At 47.1% G+C, this 24,600-nt stretch overlaps 1 protein-coding gene across 1 annotated transcript in view; it reads right to left on the bottom strand.

Moving 5' to 3' along the window:
* Positions 1–20,349, bottom strand: part of Shal (Potassium voltage-gated channel protein Shal) — a 232,180-nt gene extending 211,831 nt beyond the window's left edge. The window contains exon 1 of the mRNA XM_075895199.1: positions 19,167–20,349. Within this exon, the coding sequence (XP_075751314.1) occupies positions 19,167–20,281 (1,115 nt within the window). The 5' untranslated portion in view covers positions 20,282–20,349. The remainder of the gene's footprint in view (positions 1–19,166) is intronic.
* Positions 20,350–24,600: the final 4,251 nt, after the last annotated feature.

Genomic DNA, 24,600 nt, shown 5'->3' with positions numbered 1-24,600 from the left:
ACCATCTGGGGTACTTTAACGTGCACCCAAATCTGAGTACATGGGCCTACAGCATTTCCGCCTCCATCGGAAATGCAGTCACCGCAGCCGAGATTCGATCGCGCGACTTGCGGGTCAGCAGCCGAGCCACTAGACCTCCGCGGCGGGGCTAGTCTGGGTCGTCATAAATGTCCTTGATGTGGATAGTCATTCTAATAAAGTGTGGGCTTGAAGAAGTGGTGGGTTCTGCGTTACGGTCCAGCATACGTGCCTTCTATAAGCTGTTCATACCCATGACGAAAAGCATATCACATGACACTTCATTAAGATATGTTCGTAGAAGGTAAAGTATGGTGGGACAATTAATGACTAAACCTTTTTTTCAGTGCTTGCTGACGGACATCCCAAAACAGAACAGCGTCTTTGCAGCTAACAAAGCAATGTTCTTTCGTGCGCACAGTCACTTTATCGCGCCCCGCCGTGGTGGTCTAGTGGCTAAGGTACTCGGCTGCTGACCCGCTGGTCGCGGGATCGAATCCCGGCTGCGGCGGCTGCATTTCGATGGAGGCGGAAATGTTGTAGGCCCGTGTACTGGGATTTGGGTGCACATTAAAGAAGCCAGGTGGTCGAAATTCCCGGAGCCCTCCGCTATGGCGTCTCTCATATACATATGGTGGTTTTGGGACGTTAAACCCCACATATCAATCAATCAATCAATCAATCACTTTACCGCACGTTATACTGCGTGGGAGGTATAACGGGGGAGACAGAAGTTTAGGTGGGCTGATGACATTAAGAAGTTTGCAGGTATAAATTGGCAGCAGCAAGCACAGGACCGAGTTGACTGGTGGAACATGGGAGAGGCCTTTGTCCTGCAGTGGACGTAGTCAGGATGATGATGATGATACTGCGTGGCAGGGGGCAGTATCGCACTAGGTATCACACCACGCGAATTGCGCAACGAGAGGATGATTATGATGACCACCCATAACGAAGCGCTGAAGCATAATTCTTCATCGTCGTCATCATCATCATAATCACCATCATCATAAGCGACCTCAACAGGTGCAGCTACCGTTATCGCGTCACGTCTGCCGCGGTTGCATGTCAGGTCTTTCCTCTTACTTTTTTTTTCTTGCGCCTCCTTCGTTTTCAACAGAAGACGCGGCAGCATTTTCCCTCTAACGGTCTCCAATTAAACTGGCAATAGATGGCATGATCGGCCTGGAGGCGCCTAGCTCGAATCGAGGTCGGCTTTCACTTTCTTGCAACTCGAGTTAAAGCGCGAAGCGCTCTTGCGTAGGCCCCAAACAGTTTTTTGAAGTGCATGGCAGTATGATTACCGCAACCATGACAGTGAGTATTTGGGATGACTTTATGTCAGGAGGAGGACAAACAAGGCAGACGTGCGTTCAATTTGTAACCCTACACAGGGTGAATGGGATAAAGAATAGAAGAAGAGGGAAGAAAGCCCTGCCGTGGCACGTGCGCGACTGCCTATTGCACGCCTACAAGCCATCACTCAACCAAGTCGATTCTAACAAACTGTACCAATGTGCGCGTAGCTTTGCCAGCCTGCGACGCACAGGGCCACGATCTAAAGATCTTCTCTTCTTCGCCCTGGCATCTAGTTTGTTCAGCGCATTCAGTAAAACTATGCATTTTCTCAGAAAGAGACCACAGAAACACTGCAAATCTTGTTTTGTTTCACCAATATTGCACGGGTTACATCCGCAGGTGTCTGTCATTTCAATGTGATAAAGGTTTGCCTCCGTAAAGGCACTCATAACCACAGGCGGCAAAGCAATGTCTCGTCGCGCGGTAGAGGATGTCAGAGAGCAGCAATCGTCAAAGGGCTGTTTTGCGTTTTCTTTCTCTAAAGCTGTCCGCCTCGGTGGGGCAGTGGTTACGATGCTCGGCTGCTGAGCCGAAGGTTGCAGGTTCGATCACAGTCGCGGAAGTCACATTTCGAAGAAGGCGAAATGCGAGAGGCCCGTATACTGTGCAATGGCAGTTCATGTTAAAGGGGCCCTGCAACACTTTTTCCACCATGGTCAGAAAACGCTGCCGATCGGTAGTAAAGGCTCTCGAGAACACGCGAGATAAGAGAGAGAGAGAAAGGAAGGCCGGGAGGTTGACCAGATATTGGCATCCGGTTTGCTACCCAGCACTGGGGGTGGGAAAATAGGGGCAAGAAAGAGGGGGTATATAGAGAGAGAGAAAAAGAACGCACATGCACTCATGAGAAAACAAAAACGCACACAGGAGACAGATATTACAGTGCAGCACGCGGCCTGAAATTTACAATAAATTCTCAAAGACAGCTTAAAATCACTTCATCATCTCTGGACAAACGAGGTTATACGAGAAAACTAAAGAAAGAGAAATAACTTTCCTACAGCGCGCCAACCACTAGAGGGAGCACAATGCGGCAACAAAATACTCGTAGAGGCAACTTTAAACAAGAAACCGTCATTTGCTGCGTTTCGCTATGGCCGTTAGTTCACTAGCTACAGCCGCCAAAGTGAACACACGGACAAGCTGTTCTTCGGATTAGCGCCAAAGTGACAATTAAAGAGCTGGAAGGACAACGTGTGCGTAGGGGAGGAGGAGGAAGCAACAAAAGGGAGAAGGCAGGGAGGTTAACCAGAAAGACATCCGGTTGGCTACCCTACACTGGGGGATTAGGGAAGGGGACAAGAAAGACGAGAAAGAGGGAAGAGAGGGAAAAGAAAAAAAGGTGGGGAGAGACTGACAGTAATTTCACGTGTGCGTAAAGTTCTGCTTCAATCTTAGGGAAAAACTTTACGAAGACATTTAAGATGGTTGACCAAGCATATGGGGAGGGTTGAACGAGTCGCAGGCAGTGCTTAGAGCGGTTCAAGTGTATTGAACTCGGCATAATGTCGGTTGGCGACGATTCCGAGCCTGAGAAGCCTTGTACATCAACAGATAATGATTACGTGGAAAGTTCGCGTTGTCATTTGAGAATCTCGTCATTTGACTGCTCTAGAAGTTGCCGACGAAGTGAATATCAACGTAGCATAATGCCACGATATTTCTCTCTATATCTACTATCCCGAACCTATATCAACGTGGAAAGGACGCCGTTTCGAAATCATAGAGGAGCTTCAGGACAAAGCGAGAATGGACTTATGGGCTATATATACCAGAAAGCGCGCTCCAGGAGACTCAAAACAAATAAAAAAATCTAAGAAAACGATGTGATTAGTGTGTTATCAGTAGATGGAACTAGGGTGTTATAAAAAAAGTTGCATCATAGCAATCATTGCGTCGTAGGCCCAAGCATGGCGTCGTGCTGATTTGCACATGGCGTGCTCGGCAGAAAAATGAGGCCGCCGCGGAAGGCAGTGACGTGTGCACACGTGCGCGTGCGATTACACTGACGGCACGCGCTCGAAGAAAAGAAAAGAAAAAAAGAAGAGAAAAGGTGCTCAAGGTCACGAGGTGCCATTCCGAAGCGACATCGCCATCAAAAAATGATATGTCATGGTGATATCACTCACGCTTTTTGTGAGTTCGAAGTGTCACGTGTGCGGTAATACCGTATATATGTATATATATATATATATATATATATATATATATATATATATATATATATATATATATATATATATATATATATATATATATATATATATATATATATATATATATATATATATATATATAACGCACTATAGAATATTATCTCAGTGGTACAGCAAGGCGCCCGAATATGAAGGAATAAACTTTATCATAAGAAACCAGCAAGTTTAGGTGGCCGGGCCTAGGCCTCCCATGAGGGGACGTCAAGGGCTTGCCTCGACGCCGCCTCACGGGCGTGCTGAATCGCCCATGTTTGGTCGTCAAGAGCGGGGCTCCGCAGAGCCTCATGGAGCTTCGACGAATGGGTCGTGGCGTTAGTGTGTCTGTACTGTGCCGGGAACTCCCACAGCATGTGCGGAAGCGTAGCCGGGTGAGTGCCGCAGCACCGGCAGTGGGAGGTTGTGTAAACGTCCGGGAATATGAGGTGAAAGCGGGCAGGTGAGGAATACGTGTTTGTTTGAAGTAGACTCAAAGTGGTGGCCTGTGCCCGGTTGAGCTTGGGGTGAGGTGAGGGAAAGGCTCGGCGTCTGAGGTAAAAGCTCTTAACCAGATCATTGTAGGTAGCCCCGAATATACTTCTTTTTTTAAGCAAAAGCCTTAGATACGTCATCAAACACTAAATTCGAAAGTCTTCGTCAGGGATGACTGATGCAAAAGTTGATCATCACGCTATGAAGTTGTCATGTGACGTCACAAAACCCCAACTTCCGTGACATTATGATGACGTTATCCTGACATGATTGTGGCGTATCATTGGCCGAGGACGTCATCACGAAGCACGATTACAAAGTGTAATCCAATCATGGAGGCAACGCAAAACTAGGTGAGGTGGCTCCCATCTCAGAGGCAGCACTAAACCACGCTATAGGTTGGAAAAGCCTTTGAAGAGTGGCAGCTTATGATCAATATACATCGACTGAGAAAAAAAAAAGACCGCGGCTTCTGCTTTGAGTCCTCTTATGTGGATGCATAAGAAACGCTGTGATTTTTTTAGAGCGTGCGTATGTATTTTGCCATATAATTTTTCCATCTAATCATGTTTTTGCGAAGTGACCTTTTTTTTCCACATCCAGTTCTATTCTTACTTTTCTCGTCATTCCTGACATGTGACCACGGCACCAGTGATAGCGAGCAGTGTCAGAGGTGAGAGAAAGAGACTCCCGCTTTTCACAAAAAAAAAAAAAGAAAAACCGTGGCTTCTGCAAAACGTGACTTTTGCGAGCTTGCGCAAAACGCATCTATTTTACCGGCGTTAGTGGGATTACCGAAGCTGTGCCTTAGACTCTGGCAACAAAATCCCGGTGCTTTAAGCTGCGGGGAAGGGGCCTCTGAAGGTCTTTCCGAGGAAAGGCAAGGCACAGCAAAAAAAAAAAAACTAGATCGTTTTACACCATTGCGGAACGTTGCGAAGAGTTGACAGATCGAAGGCAGTAACAAAACACACAAAGAAATACAACGTGGGTAGATTCTGGGAGACGAGACAGTCTAATTAACGGCCGGCGCTAACGAGCTGACCTGAAAACCGTGCGAAATTAACGAAAGCAACAGGAAAGCACCCGTGTGGAGAAAGCACAGCAAACGCCGGCTCGCCTACCCGTTTCGCAGATGCGTGCGTGATGGCGGCGACACGGCCGGTGGTTGCATATAACGATATAACGAACAGGTCTTTGCGAAACGTGGCAACCTGGCAAAGCAGGAACAAAACGAGTGCCTTGGTCACCCGAGAGAACGTGCCACGCCAATAAATATTACACCCAGGGCGCCCCGTGCACGCCCAGCCCGCCTTTTTTATCTTGTCACTTGACCCCGATGACGTCACGGCCTTTGTCACGAGAGCACTTGACTCGTTAGGCGTTAAGATGACTCGAATTAGAAAGCATCTTACTTTTTTTCTTTTAAATCGATCTATTGATCCTCCAGGCCCCTCTCCAACACGTATCTGCACCCAACGTAGCCTCGCACTTCCTCCATCATCGCAGCCATCACAACCATCGACACCTCGGCTGGTCTTGCGCTGCCTCTGCGACTGGTACGCCTTCGACAAAGCGATGATGTCATGCGATGACGTCACCATGTGAGAACACGTTATTGTGTGATTTCGTGGTCACCTGCACTCCAACGAAGAAAGAGACTCCTTTGACTCTTTTCGGTGAGTCGTCGTTGCCTACTGTCTTGCTGCGTGCTGAACCACTTGGTATTGTGGCTACACCAATTGAAAGTCCTAAAGCAGGCACGAGAGAGCAGTCTAGCTCGAGCCATACCACTTCGCACATCGCAGAATGTATGCTGCACGTACTACACTGAGAGTGACGAGACGGCGTGCTGTGCAGTGAATGCGTTCATTTCGCACGCACTCTGCCCCACAACCTGTCTATGAGGCTCTTTTTGGGCTATAGCGCGACGCGCCACGCCGTGTTGAGGAATGGTCGCGCTTAGGGCAGCTACTGTCTTCGGCAAAACTTCTGTTAGTTGAAAATTTTGGTGGTAGAGGTAGCATAGTTGTAGGCTGCAGACCGCTGAGTTTAAGGCAACTTTTGTGCCTTTGGCCAACCAGAGATTTACCGAACTGTGCTTTAAAAGCATTGAAGATATGTCTTGATAGTGGCATTCTAGGCCGTTACTAGAGGACCTAACCCTCGTTTTGTTTTAACGTCACATTGGACATTTATCTGACCGCTGATTAATTTTGGCTTGCTTATGCTATGTAACGGTTGCTCTTCATTTTTTTTTAACATTACCATGTACACACACATATATCTGATTGTTGAATACGTGGTTTAGGTTGTTGTGCTGCTTTTACAGTTATCCTAAGTTGTATATTATATGTGCTGAGTACTTGTAGGGCTCCGAAATTTCTACCCTATGTGATCTATGTAAAATACCTCTAAGAGGTAAGGAGTAGCCAGTGCCTCAATCATGTGCTAACATATCTTATTGTGTCACTCAAACAAAAAATGATTGGGGGGGGGGGAGGGGGTCAGAACAATTGGGCCATAATAGACGCGCCGGTCACATGCATACTTGTTTGAGCCGCTTTACAATGGCGGGTGTTCTCTTGATCATGGACTTGTAAGCAATCAGCTGTTTATGATATGAAAATCTGATCTTTTATCATGGTCACTTGTCGTTCCATGTTTCAATATTTTGGTGTTGTATTTCATTGTTTCACGCGTAACTGTCGACCTCGCCGGCAGCAGAAGGAGTGTTGCGCTGTGTTTGAAGGTCGGATGCCCAGCATGTAAGAAACAAAACGTCACAAAGAGAACACTGCGCCTGCACGCAACAAGCATCGCTTGTGTATATTTTCCCGACGAGGCTTGTAAGTTGTTGCACTGTGGGGGTGTGCGTGAAATATTCGACCAATGCGGCGCCGTTATGGCACACAGAAAGTTATTGCGTCATCCCCATTCCACGTCACTCTTGTTTACTTTCTTGAAAAGGTGCGTGCAGCAAACAGCACACTCTGTTAGTTTCAAAAACGGTAGATGAATAGGACCGTGGTTTTAAAGCACACAATAATCTCGTGTTGGTTGCCTATACAGTTAGCTTTCTGTACAATAAACTACCAGTCGTCTCTGCAACCTACGGTTCAATGTTTCTTACTACTAGAACTTATCTACGTGCATAGAAATCTTTATATGGGTGCTGTTCCCATTTACAATAATTCCTACCAAGTTTAAAAGAGTCGCGTTTATATTTTTCAAATTAACTATCATAAGTTAAAAATCTTAAGGAATATTCATGACTGCAGCGCGGTACTAACCTCTAGTGTTCGTTTTCCTTCCACTTGTTGTTAAGGGTTCTACAGCTTTTTTTTCTTTTAGATGAACTATGTTTCTGGTGACAGGAATATGGCTTCCAACAAAACTGGCACCAAAACGTTTTTTTTTTACGTTTCAGAAGCCATTGTTTTGTCATTCACCGAGTTAAGGAGGGCTTTACTGCTCATTGTACTGGCCTTCGAGAAAGAGCGCGATCATCTTGACGACCACTGGAGCAGCCCATCGCCTTCTGTACATTATATATATAGCGGGTTCCAACGAATGGCTTAAAGTTACCAATAGATCTCCCAGGATTACTGGGCTGATTCTTAAAGAGGCCCTGCAACACCTTTCCAGCGTCGTCGGAAAGTACTGCTGACCGATGATGGTGGCTCCAGAGAACACCCAAGCCAACAAACATTACAGCTCAGCCCGTGGCTCATAGTTTACATTTAATTCGTAATGCACGCTAGAAATCGTTTCCACATATATCTTACAAACTATGTCACACATCCCAACGATCGCGCCATATACACAAACTTTATCAGGTTGTTGACTTATTTGTCATCGTGGGCTGTATAGTTATCGCGTCCGCCGCGAAAAGGCGCCACGTGTCCACGCGCACTCGCGATAACGCTGAAGGTAAACCGCGCGTTCGAAGAAAAAAAAATGAAAAAGTGTTCAAGGTCATGGCGCGCGCACTACGTAACTTCTTTATCTCACGCCATTTCTCCCTGCTTAACTTCCAGCCCGCTCGGCAAGACGAGAAAAGAGAGGAGGCACTTACAGCTTGCGACACACCTCTGCAGCTACGCTCGTAGTTGATTAATTTTAAAAATTCTTTCAGTGGTCTGTTCGTGACGCCGTAAACTCCTTTAACGAGGCCATTAAATTGTTACTGTGAAAAGAGTTGTAGGCCCACTTAAGAAGAAAAAAAAATGTTCAAGCGGGTGATCATACACTCAGTGCAACCAGATGTTTGGAAGTGTGACACATTTCCAAGCGAACGGTAGTTTAAGTAACGGCGTTTAATGGTGTTTTTTTTATTTAAGTCTCTAAAGCTCGCTATTGCTGATAGTTAAGATTCTAAACTTCCGTTTATTTCGTACTATTTCAAGAATTTGTTGAATTATTGTTGACCTATTTATATACAGCCTCAATCGGCGTCTTTGGCGACATCTTGCGGCCGACACAATGCCACTCTTTTCTACATTGCAGAATACTATTTTTTTTTTCGCAATTCTTGCAGCACGTGGTCTAGATAAGCGTCCTTTTTTCTGAGGAGAGTCCATTGGCTTTATTTCTTTTGATGTATCCGGCCCATCTATATTTTAGTTGTAAAGACGTTATGCTCACCGATATCTCTCATTCGACATCAATCGACCTGCCAGCCGCTCAATCAATGAACGCCGCACTCAAGTCTTTAGAATAATAAAATGCGTGAACCCACTCTGCTGTCCTTTTTTTTTTTACTTGAGCTAGCGATTCCTAATGCAAAATTCAAATCAGCGTCTAGAGTTCGACCCGGAATGGGCGTCATTGTGGACCAAGAACGAAACGGGCGAACTGGTTCGTGACTTCCTAATCGTAGTTTCCAAAAATATAGGTGAAGCCTAAATGGCCCACATGTAGATGTGATAGCGGTCGCTACTTTGTCTTGTTTTTTTTCTTTTTTTTTTACTTTACCGTAACCCTCAACTCTGAGCTCAAACTTATAAGAAGACATCTGTTTTGAATATGGCGACCAGGGCAAACTTTCATGACCTTTAATGCTTTCAGCCATCTCCTTTCGAAATGTTTCAAGTTGCACTGGCAAACAAACAATAAAAAATAATTGTGCGAGCTTCAGCAATCCGTGATTATGAACTCATCCGTCGCTACAGTTGGAGCCTCACGCCATATTGACTATTTCAACTAGCCCATTTCGCGTAAGAAGTGCGCTAACCACGTGCACTCGTGAACAGCATGACCTAGAATACTGAAATAACCTATTAAAAGTTATATCGGCTAAACGAAGTTTGCGAGCGCATAAGTTTACGCACAACTAAATGCTCAAGCGGAAAAGTTTCTCTGGTAGTTCAATACGTCACATTCATATCAGTACATTTCAAGTAATGGTTGATTAAAAAACGAACTCTGTGAGCCATCTCATAATACAGACGACTGTATATATGTATACCGATAGCTGTGTAGCTCTCCGTTGTCCGTCCGGCAGAGTGATCACCACAGCGAGAGCTACTACCATCAGTTTTGAGACTTGCCAGCCATTGTCTATAAAAATGGTTCCGGACTTCGCAGCTCTTCATTATAACAACAGCCTTGATGGTTGTGTGCATTAGGTCGGCAAACTCACTAATGAGTGAACTCACTCAGACTCAGATCGAACTATTTCAAGTAACGTCTTGATGACTGTGTGTTATCTTGTCTCTTTCAAGAAAAAAAAATGTTCTTGCTGGCACATGCGGGCAGTCATAACTCGTATTTTTGGGTAGTACATCAAAAAGCGCCAAGAGTAGCATCGATTACATTAGATGTTGGTGTTTAAGAGCATTGACACCCATACGGTCACGAGTGAATACGAGTGAATACGAGTGAGTACGAGTGAGTACTCAGTCGGACTTAAATCAAGCTGTGAGTTTGAATCTGAGTGAGTCTGGGCCAGTAATATTTCAATGAGCTCGAGTTCGAGTGAGCCTGCTTGAATAATGTTTTGGCGAGTGTGAATCTGAAGTGCAAGATATATTTCATGAGTGATTCTCAGCGAGCTCCACAATTTTTGCCTGGCGTCTCTCATAATCATATGGTGGTTTTGGGACGTTAAACCCCACATACCAACTTTTGCCGACCTATGAGTTAAGCGATTCGAAAGGCGCACTAGGCAACTTTGATAATGAGAACTTAGCATTTGGCTATTCCAACGTATTGGCATCGCGTTAGAGATCTGATCCATGCTTTGACTGAGAGACGGTGCAACGGAACATTTATCTGTATATTTTTTGCTGCACATTTTATAGAGCCGGCCACTATAATCACTTTAGGCTGTAAGTCCAAATAATCTTTGTATTTTTATTATTGTTTTCAGCAAAATAAAGTGACATTTATTTATTTATTTATTTATTTATTTATTTATTTATTTATTTATTTATTTATTTATTTATTTATTTATTTATTTATTTATTTATTTATTTATTTGAGTGGCTTCCGAGCCAACGCTGCACCTTAAGTAACGATCATGCTGATAACGCTCTGCACTCAGCCCTTCGGTGCAACAACTAGGAACTGACAACACCATTAAGGTCGAGAACCGCCAGAAAATGGAGTTTTCGCACTGGTTACTAAGTAAATGACCAAGCTTTTCAAAAACAATCTGTGACCCCAGCTGGACTGTTTGCTTCGCTTCCGCAGGATGGACACTGCCGACGTAAGGGCGCTGTACTCCGTCGTCTCCAAGAACAATTTTACAAAACCTTTTGTTCTTCTCGTAGAGAAGGCTCACAACCGTTGTAACGAGAAGACCATTTAACATACTCTGCGTGGTTCTCCTCACAAAATTTGTCAGAGAAACAGATTGCAATCGGCTCGCTTTACTCAAAGACCAGCGAATCATTTTGTAATTGTTGTGGTTTCACGTCCCGAAACCACGGTATGATTATGAGAGACGCCGTAGTGGAGGGCTCCGAAAATTTCAACCACCTGAGATTCTTTAACGCGCACTTATATCTAAGCAAACGAGCCTAAAGCATTTTCGGCTCCATCGAAATTGCGGCTGCCGCAGCCGGGATTCGATCCCGCGGCCTGCGGGTCAGCAGCCGAGTGTCTTAACCACTAGAACCACTAGACCACGAAAGCTGAGGAGCAAATCATTTTGAAATGTTTATGTCGTAAGTAGTTGTAGCTGAAGGCAAATAAAAATAATTTCAAGCTCTTTGCGTGCCTGAACGCCCTTGTGGTTATGGTAGTCCTGGTAGTGGAAAGCTTCGTAAATTTCGACTATCTGGCGCTCTTCTACGTGCACCGTCATCGCACTGCACATGGGCCTCTGGCCTTCATCGAAATGCGATCGCAACACGGGCTATGGTACATCCGCATGGTGTGACGCAGCAGGCAAGGCTTCCAGCTTTCACGCCAAGGCACTCGCATAAAAAAAACAGTTCGCGGAATCTCAACAAACGCCGGCATCTTTCTGTCAGCTTTCGTATCGCAGACGTCGAGCAAAAAAAAAAACACTCTCAGAACGTCTTTCACGAATAGATCGTGCATCACGATGCACGCAACGGCGCTGCAGATGCCATCAGCGCTCACTACGACAGAGGCCTTCCTCGCCCGAGGCGTTACAGCTCTGTTTCCATCAACGCCTCCACCCCCCACTCCCTCATTTTTAGACGGCTCTCATCTTCAGGGAAGGTCAAGAAGGAGAAGAATCACGTGCCTTTCCTGCACATACAATGTGTGGGCAACATAGACCGGAGAATGGGAAGGCAAAGCAAGGTCTGGCATCGCATTTTCGCTGAACCGCGTCCACGTCGCAGTGGAAGGAGTAGGAAGAGAAGAGAGAGAGCGAGGGGAGAAGGCCAAGTAGGGGCCATCCTGGCGTGAAAGAGGCAGTAAGAAAAGAAGAGAGAGTGGTGTGGAGGAGAGACGGGAGTCATCGCGGGGATGCTGACAGAGCGAGGACCGGAGGAAGATGCAGCGTCGGGGTTGTCGCGGGTCAACCATCGCGCGTAGAAAACGGAGCCCCCCACACGGACGTACCCGTGAGATGAAAGAAAACATCGCCTCCCACAGTGTGAGACGCAGAGAGATGAGAGGCAACAATGAAAGAAAAAAAAACAGGAGTAAAAGAGAGTGAGAAGGACGGCAGCAAGCAAGGAACAGCCAGAGGGGAGAGAGAAGGATGGGATAGACTGCGGGGCGGTAGACTCACTCGAAGCTGACTCGCGAGACAACGATGAACGGAGTGAGTGCACGGTTAAAGGGTCGCGGGAAAAAATATATATTGCCCCACTGGCGTGTGTTCCTGTGCGTGCAAGCGGTAAAAAAATGAACAGAAAAAGAGAGGTTCGAGAAAGAGTGTTCCAGAATGTACGAGAATGCCCAGTAGCAAGACGCAAAAAAAAAGAAGACAAAGAAAAATGAAGGAAGAAACACAGTATGGCGCGGGAGGAGGCGGCCCCAGCACATTAACCGCGACCACGCCGATGTGGACCTCTGGCGCGAATAAATGAATAAAGGATCAGCGAAACAAAAAACGTGGACGGCGTTCATAACGGTTTCTCGTGCGAATGCGCCGCCTGGTGGCTAAAGCAGATCGTTTTCTCTCGCCTCCGAGCCGCCGTCTTCATCTCCAGCGCAAAAGGAAGCGCTGCATCGTCCCACCAAACAGAAAGCTGACACCTCTGTTTGTCTGTTCCCTCTTTTATTCGGCGTCACCTTTTCATATTCATGCCGTCTTCCTTCAGTGTCGTCTTGTTTTTCCTCTCCTCCGAGGGCTCGGTATGAGCCATCGAGTGGATCACGCACAACAGTCTCGGCAAAGGCACACTCAAATCTCTCTCTCTTCTCCCTCTCACTCACTCTCTCTATCTCTAGCAGCCCTCCGCGTCCCTTGGAGGTGTCACTACAACGCCAGAAGTGAGGAGTAGTTCGCGTTAAGCCGTAAACAGAGGTGAATGTTTAACTGACCAGCCTCGCAATGGACTTTCGCACGCGCCACGCTAAAACGATTAGCCGAAGCTCAATAGCTTCACGGGTGTAGCGTGAATCGATTTTGCACAGACTTTCAACGAAATTTACTAGAGGGAACTGTGGCACTGCAATTGTTCAGGCGCAATAGGAATTATGGGTTGCGCAAGGATTTGCCTAGTCTTATTACCCGTGGCTTCAAATATAATTGTTGGTTTGTTTATTGTTACATTTTGGCTTTTGTTTCAGATAAAACTATGGCTTGTTGGGAACCTTTATGAGCTGATTTGAGTAGATGATCTAGAAAGGTAATTGTGGTGAAGTTAGACCACGTAATGTTTTTAATAATTACTATAGTTAAGCATCACAAAGGCACAGCTTCCATAAATACTAGCGCCACATTTCCCTCTACTGTGTTATCATGGCATGCGTTATCCCTTTGCGTGCACGCTACGAGTTCCTCGGTCGCCCCGCCGCGGTGGTCTAGTGGCTAAGGTACTCGGCTGCTGACTCGCAGGTCGCGGGTTCGAATCCCGGCTGCGGCAGCTGCATTTCCAATGGAGGTGGCAACGTTGTAGGCCCGTGTGCTCAGATTTGGGTGCACGTTAAAGAACCCCAGCTGGTCGAAATTTCCGGAGCCCTCCACTACGACATCTCTCATAATCATATGGTGGTTTTGAGACGTTAAACCTCACATATCAATCAATCAATCGAGTTCCGCGGTCAAGATGGACGCAATGGAATTGCGCTGGCATAAAGAGCAAACGAAAGTACAATTATTTTTTTGTTGTTGAGGAGAAGCTCACAATACTTACAAACATTGTGACCTTTAATGGGTATGTGTTCATTTCTGCTTTGTCTGAGTCAAATTTTCAGCTGTCTGTTTGTCTGTATGTTTGTACGTCTGTACATTTGTCTGTTTGTCCACCGTTACCGCGAATCAGGTACTCTAAACAGCACCAGCCGATACCCAGAACGGCCGACCCCATCCGCAACGCCCATGAATGTTGCTCAAGAATCAGCGTTCACACGTGTGCGATTGTCAATTAAAAAGCAATTATTGCGCATATCTGAGGCACCATAACAACACATATATATTCTGCATGTTCGTCTTTTACTAGAAAAGGCACTGAACAATGCTTATCACGTTAAATTCACGCCCGAATGATCACACTTAACAGCTTCGGGTAGCGTACGAACGTTTCGTAAACACTTGCAGTATGATTAAGCTTCGAATACAACGGTGCAACACGATTATTAGGTCCTATGCGTCGCCTTCATATCAGTTTTCATGTTTCGCTTATTGATGGACCTCTCAGTTGTACCATGAAATAGAGAACGTCTGTGCGCGTGACATTGACGTGACCACTGTAGACTTTATTAGGGCGCCTAAGGCAATTACAGCTGCAAAGTACCCAGTACGCCCCTCTTGGGAATTACACGTACATAAATATCTGCAGCGAGCAATGGAAAGAAAAATGGTAGATGTAACCTTAAGAGACAAGAAGAGAGCAGAGTGGATCAGGGATCAAACGGGGGTTAAGGATATCATAGCTGAAATCAAGAAGAAGAAATGGACATGGGCCGGGCATGTAGCGCGTAGACAGGATAACCGCTGGTCGTTAAGGGTAATAACTGGATTCCAAGAGAAGGCAAGCGGGTAAGGGGAGACAGAAGGTTAGGTGGGAAGATGAGATTAAGAAGTTTGCGGGTATAAATTGGCAGCAGCAAGTACAGGACCGGGTTAACTGGCGGAACATGGGAGAGGCCTTTGTCCTGCAGTGGACGTAGTCAGGCTGATGATGATGATGAAATATCTGCCCACTTTGTTGACGGTGTGATGATAATGAAGATTATGATTATTTGTAGCTATGCCCTTTCTAATGAGTTGGCAGCTTTCAATTTGTCACTTATCACGCAGTTCACGTCACGTGCTATGACGCCCCGATACAATTCTACACGTCTGCCGCACAGTATAAACACGAGTGCCAGCCAGACGTGACGATTGTAAATGGCCCTTTTTCGAAATACTTTCAAGCATCGAATTTCCTATGAATAAAACTGAAGGAACTCTGGTGCTAGTGCCCCGTCGTGGAGGTCAAGTGGCTATGGTACTCGTATGCTGACCCACAGGTAGCGGGATCAAATCCCAGCTGCGGTGGCTACATTTCCGATGGAGGCGAAAATGTTGTAGGTCCGTATGCTCAGATTTGGGTGCGCGTTAAAGAACCCTAGGTAGACTAAATTTCTCGAGCCCTCCACTACAGCGTCTTTCATAATTATCTGGTGATTTTGGGACGTCAAACCCATCAAATCAATCAATAAACTCTGGCACTAGTGTTTATGGAAGCTGCCACGCCCGGCTCTTAAGCCAGCATGGAAATGATGGGTGGTACACGAATTTAGCTAAACTTCGTTCTAGCGGCTTCACTTGGCTCCGGTTGGCTTGCTTCCCCTTTGTCGAAAGATGAAGTTCAGTACTTTTACTTCACCACTTTACCTTTTTAGGCTCGCCTATTCAAATTGGCTCACGACGTTCGCAATGGTCCATTCTTTTATTCGAATCAACACCAAGACACAACAATGAACTACAAGCCACGAGTACGGTCAAAGCCCGCAAGCACGAAGACTAAGCAAGTCCGTGTACTACCCATCATTTTCATGCTGGTTGGATGACCACAGTGCCACAGTTCCGTCTTGTAAATATTGTAGGAGACTCCGTGGTTCCAAGCACTCTGGCAGAATACTCGACTGCCACGCAGAGTGCCTGAGTTCAATTCAGGCTCAAACCCTTATTTTGTTCTAAGCGTTCATCGAGATTTCTCACGCACGCATGACGTTACCACCGCACGTTCTGTTACAATGCCTCTTTAACGGTATTGCGTTAATAATTTAGGCATCTGTGCTGCAATCATTGGAACGAAAGTCTTTTCATCTGGCGCTTGCTCGTTCAACTATCCCGCGTGAGGGAAGGGGAAAAAAAGAACGTCGGGAGACGCACAAAGCAACACGGCAAGTGCACACAATAGAATGTTAGTGTAAGATTTGACCGAAGCTAAATACAACAGTACCACGCGTGGGACGTTTCGGCAGCGCTATTGTTCTCAAACCACTCAAAAAAAAAAATTCTACCCGCCATGACTTCTTCTAAAGCATTCGATTAAAACTAATACAAATTTATGTTTTACAAATCGTAAAACGCACATGACTTATGTACAACGTGAAATGGCGTCATCTTGATTAAGTTGGTTAAATTAATATCGGAAGTTTGACATGCCAGAATCACCATATTATTACGAGGCATACCGAAGTGGGGGGAACCAGAAGTTTACAACATCTGGAGTTCTGACACGGCACTGCGCACGTGGATCTAGTGTTTTGCCCGCATCGTAATGTGACCGCCGCCACCGGGTTCGAACCCAGGACTTTCAGGTCAACAGCTGAGCACAATAACAACTGTGCCACTGAACCAAAATGATTCACTTTGTCAAGGCAATACCTGAGAACACAGGAGCTTTTGAACTTTAATTCCATCTTTCTCTTCAAGCTTTACATTTATTTCTCCTGAAAAGGGTAACAAACCTAACGTAGGCCGTAGAGTTCACCTCCACGCCTTAGTTTTCATTCTGTCTCTATTGGCACTGCACGGGTATCGACGTAGAATAATTACGACGCCCCTTCACGCTTACCAATCAGAACAATCTGTGGAGAGCGTAAGAGAGTTATCAGTCATAGGATCACATTTTAATTAGGGCACATATAGAGGGCATTCTAGTAACCGATGAGCTGCGCTCAATTAAGAATAAGACAACAGGAAAGAATAAACGCAAAACAGATCAAATGTGATGCTACAAATGTGTCGTTTCACAACTTTTGTCAATGCCGCTATCGAATTTCGCATATGAAAAAAGCGCATTTGACCTTCAGCGTGCTTCGTTTCTTAAGCGAGGTTCCGCTAGACTGCACTTTGACTTTATGTAACATCCAAATACCTGAATAACGCGCGCACTGGCAAGCTATCGAAAATGAGTTCAATGTGATTTTATGCAAGTCTGCACACAAGCGGGTTGGCATTATTTGCCATATTGTACCAGGTGGAAAAAAAAGCTTTCCACCAACACATTCCACATGCTACTCGGCAGTACCGGCTGTTTTACGCCCTACTAGAAAAAAATCTCAGCAACTCACGTAGTTGTCACTTATTCGCAAAAAAGGTTGACGGAGCTTTTTGTAAAGACATCAGATTTGGCCCGCGGAATGTAAATTTGAACGTCTGTGTAACGTCGTCACGAAACTTCAACGGCCCAATGGTTCAGCAATAGAGTCATAAAAATACTACCATAATTAATATAATTATGATTCTGTAGCAAGTAGTACACGGCGTTAATACTTACTTTATTTATTTATTTATTGCATTTCAGTCAGAATGCACAAAATATGGCCATACTTTGGCGCAAATATGTGTTGAACAAATAGAAACATGATGAAAAGCAAATTATTTATAATTCAAACGAAGGCTGTTTGAAAGTACTGAATGCAAATAGGAATAATCAAATACTACACTGATGTTGTTTCCTGTCTTTTTATGTGAAAATAAATAAGCAGCTGCACGAACAAATAAAGTACTAATAAAAAAGTGCATGAGATCAGAAAACAAGAAACAATAGGTAATATTTTCAGCATATAAGGTCTTTGTATGACTTCAATTTTATGTGAACTATAATGTTATTTTATTGGGCCATATTTTGTGTTGTTTTTCTCGTTCTGCGTAATGGACCGACATGACTCTCCGTACACTCTATTTTGCTTAATTTATGTTAATTGTTGTTTTTCGCGCCTTCTGTCATCTTGAAAGAAGCAGCCGGCGCTATATAAAAACGCTAACATCTCCTAAACAACAAGCGATAAAAAAATACTAAGTTGGTTCTGCAACTAGTCACTTTCGTTCTATCAAATTGTGTCGTTATGTTAGAGCACTCGTACATGCAATCCGTCCACATACTCGCACAATATCAGACATAACCCAGTGCGTGGTGCATTTAAGCTGTAAAGTGATATACCAGGCTACTGCATGCTGCCCACTAAAAGATTGAAATAATAGTATGAACACTTCTTTTATTTATTCTTTTACCACGAACTTTTGCACTTTATGTGATTCGCATTCATCAATTGTGTTTACCATAAAAATATTCACTTTGACCAAGGACAATTTTTAAGAGCGAATAAAATTAATTTAATACGCTATAATGCAAAGCATTTCAACAGCTCTAACTAAAAAGCACTTTCAAAAAGTAGAGCAAGAAATTTTAGTAGTAAGATGGGTTAACGCATCTATAAACGAAGTGCCAATGTAGGCCCCGCTATATCATTCATAATTTGCATCGTCGAATACCACTTTGCACACACACCAGCCGTTACAGTTTCGGTAGCTTCATTAACACTGAGCGAGCTTCTCCGGTGGTCGTCGTGAATGCCAACGACGAAAGGCTTAACGCGCTTTCTCGCGAAACAGCCGGCATGAGTTGACCTTGAAGAGTTGGCGTCGTGCAGCTCGTTTACTGAGAAGAGTGTCTTTATTCACATGGTCATTTCTCGAATAAGAGCTTTCTTACAATATGACACTAAATCCGGTATATTTCAGTGTTGGAGCACATACAACGGCCATAATGTGAGTACTGTTAAAAAATTATTCTTATTAGCCAACTAAACGATGCGACTAGCAGGATTTTTTTTTTAATTCTTGAAACGCATATGCGTCCAACGTATATGCAACGGAACAATTTGCGTGCACTATGCAGAAAAAAATCGCATATGCAAACTATAACTCGGAGCTAGACAAGAACCAGACGTTTCGCTGGAGATTAGCTCTGTGGGATACGCGCGTCGTGCAAATGATCGGAGGAATACGACGTGTTAGCTATAGTTGCAAAACGTCATCGAACATTGCTCCTGCAGAGCGTGCCGCCCGCATAGCACGAATGCGTAAGAAGAAGCATCACAAATTTCCGACAGGGGGTGCAATAAACATTGCCCCTGCAGAGCGTGCCGCTCGCATAGCACGCTTGCGTAAAAAGAAGCATCACCAGTCTCCGACGCGGGGCGTACGGTTAGATTTGAGGAGGGAGTGCTTACCCTAGGGTGGTCATGGTGACGATGGTGTACCAGAAGGCGGCCGGTATACTGGTGAAGGTGGTACTCTTGACGTTCTTCTCGGCGTAAAACATGACCGTCGCGAAGATGATGATGGCCATGGCGAGCGAGAAGACGAGGAAGCCCAGCTCAGAGGCGCAGCTCTTGAGCGTGTAGCCCAAGATGCGCAGGCCCTGCGAGTGTCGCGAGAACTTGAAGATGCGAAACACGCGGAACACCCGCAGGGTGACGAACGCGCCGGACACGTCGTCGTTGTCCTTGATACCGAGACCGATGTAGTATGGCATGATAGCCACCACGTCGATGATGCTCATTACGGAGCGCATGAATTTGCAACGGTTCGGGGCTGCGTACAGCCGCAGCAGGTACTCGGCGGTGAAGATCATCACGCATGCCGTGTCCAGGCAGAAGAAGGCCACCTTGTAGCTCTCGCCGCACGAGCGGCTCTCGCCGGCTCGAGAATCGTGGACGCAGGGAATGGTCTCCACAACGTTCGCCATTACCGAGACAGCGATAAAGAAGCCCGTGACGTAGTAGAACACCAGGGCCGCCGTGCCCGTGTGCGGGTTCTCGAAGGCACGCCACATGCGCTGCCTGATGGTGGAGTGCGCCAGTTGCGCGTTCTCGTTCCCTTCGGAGAGCTTGTCGTCCAGCATCCGCTCCGCGTTCTCTCGCTTTCTGTCCCTGTAGTCCTCGTAGCAGCAGTCGCCGATCACGTCCGGCACGATGCCGAAGAAGGCCAGCTCCTCGTCGTAGGCCATCAGGCACTCGTGCTTCGGGTAGTGCAGCTTCCCGGTGCGGTAGTAGTTGAGTATGTGCCGGAATATGTCCGGGTCCCGGTCGAAGAAGTACTCGCGCGCCTCCTCGTCGAAGAAGAACTCGCGCTCGTTGGAGCCGAGCAGCGTGTCGGGAAACTTCTCCACCGTGTTGCGCCACGTCTCGAATCGGCGCCCGCTCACGTTGATGGTGAACTTCTCGTCCTCGCGCCGCCGCCGCTCGCGCGTCACGGGCGGCGCCGGCAGCGGGTTGTTGGCGATGGGCACCCAGCCGATGGCGGCCGCGCGGGCGAACGGCAGCCAGGCCGCCACCGACGCCATGCCGCCGCCGGCGCCTCTTCAGCGCAGCAGCGATGCGCCTCCGCTGCTGCCGCTGCAGCAGGGGCACCGGGCCTCCATCTTGCCGCCGCTACTGGCGACTGCTGCGCGACGAGGCCGGCGCATGCGCTCTCTTTCCCCCTTCCTCCTCCGCGCAGCGACGCGCCACGCCGGCAGCGCGCCCTGTGCGACCACAGCGCCACACCGATCCTCCGGTGCGCCAAGAACAGCTGCTGGCTCTCGCGGCTCGAACAAAGAAGGCCCGCCAACGGAGTGGCGGTCTCGCACCGGTGTCGCCGCCTTCTGTAACATGCGACGAGCGGGTGATTATCTGCGCCCTCCGGGTCCACACGTTCGTTTCGCAATCCAGCGGCAATACCATCTAATCTAACAGGGCATGTCGCTGAGCTAGTTGGTTCATAACTTTAGGGATATGTGCATGGTACCACAGGGACTGGGGCGAATTGAAGACACGAACCGACACCCATGTTTGTCGGTTTGTGTCTTCACTTCATTCCCATTCATTTAGCGCCATACCTATATTCCTCAGGTAAAACGTCTCGGAAAACGCAACAATGAGCGCTAAGATAAATTCACATGGTTCGATCATCGTACATTCAAGACACCTGCTTGTCGCAGCGTCCCCCAATTCCTATTAGGTCAACAATGTATGAGGCTGACTTCGCCCCCCCCCCCCCTAGTCGCGCCGCCTCCCGCCATATTATGTCAACGTAGTATAGGGTCGAGTTTAGCGCTCCTCTTCTATTAGGTAACCAGGGGGACAATCATTCCCCCCCCCCCCTCTATACGCCTATGGACACATACACAACATCTTCGTTCACGTCGGTCTTGACACCCGTAACTCTCTAATCTCTAGAAAGGAGGAAGGGGCGGTTTCTTAAACGTTTATTTGAATTTTTATTGATTTCAAGTGATCAAAGAGAAAAGCCTAGTGAAAAATTAGGCGTGGGCGCCTTCTGGCCAATTGTCTGTTTGCGTTTTGTACGACATTTCACTCATTCACCAGCACGTCTCAATAGCACACCGAGTACTTCACTGTCAAAGGAAGCAAACAGTTAATTTCCGTTATCCACATCAGCCAGCAAAAGTGGCAGACCATCATCGAAGTTTTTTTCGTGTGCGACCGCTTGTCTCAAGAACGTGACAATTGAAACACCCACACACCAAAAACAAACAAAACTTGTCTCTTGTGTTCAGCAATAGTATCTGTGGTTTTGCGTCCCAAAACCTCGATATGACTATGAAGGACCCCATGGAGGGAAGCTCCGGAAATTTCGACAACTTGGTGGTCTTTCACGTGCGCTTACATTGCACAACACACGAGCCTCTAGCATTTCGCCTCCATCGAAATGTGACCGCCGCGGCCGGAATCGAGCCCGCGACCTCCGAGTGAGCAGTTGAGCACCTTAGCCACTGATCCACCGTGGCGACTCATTGGCTGACAATCATTTTTTTCTCTTCTCTTTCCTCTCTCTCTCTTTCTCTCTATCTCTTTCCTCTTTCTCTCATCTTTGTACTTCCCATTCCCCCAGCGTAGGGTAGAAAACTTGGCATGTGCCTGGTTAACCTGCCTGCCTTCTCTCTTGTAGTTCTTGTCCTGTCCTGTCCTGTGGCGGACTCTCCTGTGTTCAATGAAACAAATCGCTGTGCTGCTCACCGGAAGGTCCGTATAGATGGCAGTGACATAACTTTTTTTTTCATACAACTCGGTTGGCTTCATACGCCCTCTCGAAGCAGGAAAACAAGCGCCAGAAAGAAAAAAAAAAGTGAGACGAAACGTCACTTACACAAATTTCTCGCACAAGTACCAAAGTGTTCATACAGATATCGATTATTTTCGGAGCGCCGCTTTTAGTGGGCGTCGATTGGCTAAACCTGTGGGAAGCTTGCGGCCAAAGACTCCTTTCTGTCAGCGTTATTTTTATGAACGTCACGTAGCTGCCGAGAGCACTGACAGGTTTGGCACTGCGAGTGTGAGATTTGCCACACACAAAGAAGGCGGGAAAGGGATTCCGCCTTGTCCACGATGTAGTATGTTTTGACCAACCATGTTATGAGCAGAAACATCGCGATACCACCAATTCTAGAGGCAGCGTTCAACCATGTTAGCTGCAGAGAGCTTTGAGGGGAAGGGGGGTGTCACAGAACGAGCGCTAAACAAGAGCGCGCCGCCAAATACTTGCGACAACGGGCGGCAGAAACGCCGCGAGGTAAAAAGGAAAAAAAAAAAGAAAGCAAACATCCAGGGCTCCCGGGCGCGCGCTCTCCCCGCAGAAGCACGGCTTCGCAGACGATCCTCCTCACCCCACATCGGCGGCCCAGCAAGACCGCGATTTTTCTCGAACGAACGGGGCGGGGTCAGACCGAGCTGAGTCATCCGACGCGGAGGGCAGACAAACCGTCTCGCCTCTCCCCAGCCTTCGCTGCGTATCGCGCCGACGAAATGACCAGAAATTTCTGGAAGGTGGCGCGGAAGGTATTTAATCGAGCGGCCGAGACGACAGAACAGGAGGTGACGGAAGTTAACGCCAGAGCGCGTAGGAATTCCGCCGTGTAGTCGGCGAAGGTTCTGCCCGTAGCGACAGAACAGGAGGAGACGGAAGTGAGCGCCAGAGTGCGTAGAGAGTCCGCCGTGTAGTCGGCGAAGTTTTGGTCCGTAGGGACGGCTCGAGCTACAGGCAAGAGCGTGGGTTTACCGCTATCGAGCGAAGACGCGGGCAACAGCTGCGCGTGGGAAGCCGACGTGTTCCGGCGAAGAAGTTGAAGTTTGAAGAGTGGCCAATTGAAGACGGGAGGTTTCCTGGGAGAGAACTTCGAGAGCTGCGGAACGACAACAACGCTGGACTTTGAGTGAGTGATTCTCGGAAGAGTATCATTCAGACTTTTGTTCCAAGGACTTTGGACTGAATAGGTTTTATATCTCTTTAGTCTTTAAGTGTCTTGGTTGTTCAATGCATGCGACTGCATTGTAGTGCGTATTGTTGTCTGTGTCCGTTGTTTCAAGTGTGGTTGATTGTACTGTGTAGTACATTGTCTGTTTGGTGACGTATTGTATGTAACTATTGTGGAGTGTGCATACATGTGTATTGTTTTTGATCTGCCGTTAATGAGAATATAATTTTGTTTGTTTATCAACTCTCGGCTCTGTCTTGTTCTTTGGGCCACAGCCGGCGTCCGCTGGCGCACCAATAAGGACCACTTCTAAATTGTCCACGCTTTCGTGGTGCGGTTCGGGGGGCCGATACTTCGGCTCTTGGAATTAGCCCGGCGATCGCCTCCCTAATAAAGGGGACAGGTGTGACAATTAATCTGGCGTCCGCGAAACAGGACCTTTTGGTGCACAGTGTGTCCAAAGTAGTGAGAAAGAGCCTCGAGTTGTTGATAGTGCTATCGGAACGATTTTGTGTGTTGTTCAGTGTTCTCGTTAACGAGTGCAGGGGAGTGTTCCGATAGACTGATTTAGGCAGATACTTTTTGCACGCGGCAAGGTTTTATTTGCGAGTTGCGAGACACAATGGATCTCGAAAAGTTAGTTGCGCTTGGTGAGAAGATGGGTCTTTCTGGCGCCGAACTACGGAAGTGGGTAAGCCAGAAGGAGAAAGAGGCGGTGGAGAGAGAGAGGTTGGCAGCGGAGAGAGCCAAGGAAGAAAAAGCCGCTGAGTTAGAACGAGAGAGGTTGGCAGCTGAGAGGGCCAAGGAAGAAAAAGCAGCTGAGTTAGAACGAGAGAGGTTGGCAGCTGAAAAGGCGAAGGAAGAAAGAGAGCAGCAATTGAAGTTGGAGCTGGAGCGAGAAAAGTTGGCAGCCGAAAGGGCGAGAGAAGAAAGAGAGGCAAAAGAGCGCCAGCTGAAAGAAGAAAGAGAGGAAAGGGAGCGGCAGCGGCAGCACGAGATGGAACTCGAGCGGCTCCGTTTACAACAGCGAAGCGAAACTCCCGTCCAAGTTAGAGTTGAAAGCAGCGAACGGGAAGATCACGGCTTCCGCTTGAACCCAAGCAAGCTGCTCGTAGCGTTTGATGAAAGGAAGGACGACCTAGACGCGTACCTCCACCGATTTGAGACGATTGCGAAGAGCCAGAATTGGCCGGAACATCAATGGGCAACTGCTTTGAGTACTTGCTTGAGTGGTGAAGCGCTCAGTGTGTACGGTAGGCTGACGCCGACCGATGCAGCCAACTACGCAAAAGTGAAAGCTGCTTTGTTGAAGCGATTTAGATTCACTGTGGAAGGATTCCGGGACAGGTTTCGGACAGGAAAGCCAGCTGATGGGGAGACGGCTACGCAGTATGCCGCCCGACTTTGCC

Source organism: Rhipicephalus microplus, chromosome 5 (assembly GCF_043290135.1).
Source record: "Rhipicephalus microplus isolate Deutch F79 chromosome 5, USDA_Rmic, whole genome shotgun sequence".
In the NCBI taxonomy this organism is placed as follows: domain Eukaryota; kingdom Metazoa; phylum Arthropoda; class Arachnida; order Ixodida; family Ixodidae; genus Rhipicephalus; species Rhipicephalus microplus.
The sequence above is the reverse complement of the archived record's forward strand: the minus strand, read 5'-3'. Positions and strand labels throughout refer to the sequence as shown.